General features: G+C 55.5%; 1 protein-coding gene across 1 annotated transcript, besides 2 other annotated features; it reads right to left on the reverse strand.

The window, feature by feature from the left end:
* The first annotated feature begins 1 nt into the window (after position 1).
* Positions 2 to 39: a microsatellite.
* A 73-nt stretch (positions 40 to 112) lies between these two features.
* Positions 113 to 134: a microsatellite.
* Positions 135 to 415: 281 nt separating this feature from the next.
* Tco025E_09888 (putative ATP-dependent RNA helicase) lies at positions 416 to 2,702 on the reverse strand (the record flags this gene model as incomplete). Its single annotated transcript, XM_029376691.1, has 1 exon — positions 416 to 2,702. A coding segment is annotated over one exon (2,287 nt), but the record flags the coding sequence as incomplete, so codon positions are not given.

Here is a 2,702-nt window from a genome sequence, read left to right on the forward strand (position 1 = left end):
CATACATATATGTACATATATATACAAATATATATGTATGTGTTTGTCATCTGATGGGGGAAAAAAAAATTGTTTTCTTCGCACGTTTGTATTTGTCTTCATTTTCTTCTTTTATTATATATATATATATATATCGCTCTCCTTCTCTCTGGACAGCTGTCCATTTCTACTATTTCTTTCTGTAGATTTGTTTTGTGCTTTCGTTTGGCTTTACACCCACACACATAATGATGGGGAAAAAAAAAGAGGGGCGAGAGAAACAGGGATAGGCGTGTGTATACTTATTGTTTGTCTCCGCATAAAAAATGCGCCGCGCGGCCAAATATTGGCCGCACTTTTTTGTGTTCGTTTTCTCATTTCCCATGCTGTTCCCGCTCCCTCCTGCGCCTTACACATGCGTGCGGTGCCGTGGTGCTCAAAAACCACCGTCGTCCACGTTGGCGGCGTTGTGACTCCGACCGAGGCCTCTGGAGCGGCCGCGCGCCGGTGCGGATTCGCCCCATGTGGAGTTTGACAGCGTCGGTGCCGCGCGCTGGCCGTCGCCACCGCCACCACGTCTCCCGCCACCACCACGGCCGCGGCTCACGCCCAAAAAGCGCTCCCCCTCCACGTTTTCCTTCTCCTCTTCGAGCCAGAAGGGAACATCCTGCTCGTGCTCCTTCAGGTAATTGTACAGGTCCACGGTGAGGTTGCGGTTGTTCTTGTTGTAGAAGGAGGTGGCTGTGCCCTTGTTGCCGGCACGTCCAGTGCGTCCAATGCGGTGCGTGTAGTCGTCCATTTCCTTTGGCAGATCGTACTGGATAACGTGTGCAACATTTGGGATATCAAGGCCACGCGAAGCAACATCGGTAGCGACCAAAATTGGCGTGACGCCATCCTTGAAATCGCGCAAAGCGCGTTCACGGTCAAACTGTTTGCGGTCGCCGTGGATGGTGGCGCTTGGAATACCTTCACTCTTGAGGGCGTAATGAAGGTCCTCGGCGGAGCGCTTGGTTTCCACAAAGACCAACACAAGGTCGGTTTGCTTCTGCTGGTAGATCACCTCAAACAGTTTGTCCATTTTCTCAGACTCCTGCACGCGCTCAATCCGCTGCGTAATGTTCTTCGTCGTCGAGCCAACGCGACCAACAGTGAGGAGGTAGTAGTGCTGACGGAGATAGCGTTTCGCGAGGTTCAAAATTCGCTGCGGGAAGGTTGCGCTGAACATGAGCGTCTGTCGGTCCGTGGTCTTTGGCATGTCCGTGTAGCGCGAGGCGACAAGGTACTCAATCTGCTCCTCAAACCCCATCTCCAGCATGCGGTCGGCCTCATCCAGGATGAGAAACTTTACCCGGCTGAAGGAGACAATCCCACGATCGAAAATGTCCTTTAAGCGTCCCGGGCACGCGACAAGAATGTCATTCTCAAAACGAGTTGGGTACGGCGTTCCTCCGTAGACCACGTCATGGAAAATATCGGTGCGAAACGTCAGTTTACGAACCTCATCATAGATCTGTAACGCCAATTCACGTGTAGGGGCCATAATGACGGCAATCGGGTAACTAACACGGTTTCGAGAAGGAGACACGCCGTGTTTGAGGATGTAGTGAACGACAGGGACAAGAAATGCCGCCGTCTTTCCAGAGCCCGTCTGGGCACACGCCATCAAGTCATCACCGTTGAGACAGACGGGGATGCCGTAACGCTGCACGGGTGTGGGTTGTTTGTACCCACACTTTGCAATGTTCAAGCTGAGCGCAGGCTCCACAAAAAGGTCCTCAAAACTTTCCACAGGTTCAACATTGTTGGGAATGATGTCGACCGGGATATTGGCATAATTGTCTAGGGAAATACCCTTCTGTTGATGATGATGCTCAAAGAGTTGCTCTACTTCTCTCTCGTCGTAGCAATTCTTGCGCAAATGTGGGGCACGTTGTGTGCGACTAGGGTTAGTCGAAATTGGATCCTCCGACACGTGTTGCCGCTGCGGTGGCTCTTGTGCCTCTGGCTGTGGTTGCCGCCGCTGCTGACTCTCCTCCTCGGAATCCCTGGAGTAACCTCCCCTGCCGCGGTAGTTGCGGTCGCGTCCCCGTCCACGCGGGCGCTCGTAGGAATCAACGTCAAAACGCCCTTGTTGCGTGGGTGGCTGCTGCTGCTGCTGTTGTTGTTGTTGTTGTTGTTGTTGTTGCTGTTGCTGCTGCTGCTGCTCCTCTGGCGCTTGTTGAGTCTGTGGCGGTTCCGCGTCGTCGGTCGTCTCTTGCGGCCGGCGCTGAGCCCTTTCTTCGAATTCGCGCTCGCCCCCAAAGAAACGACCTCCGCGGCCGCGCTCCCTGTGCCCCCGTTCAGCGTCGTAGTTGTCTCCACCGCTGCGACTGGCCTCCGGCTGCCCCTCTCCACCCTCACGCGCACTGTCGCCCTGTCGCCAGTTGGACCACTGCTCCCTCCGTGGGCCGGAGCCGTAGTTGCGAGAGCCGCGACCGCCTCCGCCACCACGTTGATTATAACTGTTATTATACCCGCTGCGGTTTCCACGGGGCCAGCCACCACCGCCACCGGACCCCTCTTCACCCTCGCATTCGCCGCCGCCGCGACGCCACGCAAACCGCTCGTTTCCCTTCTCGCGTTCATTATCGGCGCGGCGCCACTCGCCCTCGCGTTCGAAGGGTCCGCGGTCCCTTCCACGGCCCCTTCCCCGTCCCCTTTCCCGTGACCGACCTCCTCTC

Source organism: Trypanosoma conorhini (genome assembly GCF_003719485.1).
Source record: "Trypanosoma conorhini strain 025E chromosome Unknown Tco_14.4_contig_01338, whole genome shotgun sequence".
Classification (NCBI taxonomy): Eukaryota; Euglenozoa; class Kinetoplastea; order Trypanosomatida; family Trypanosomatidae; genus Trypanosoma; species Trypanosoma conorhini.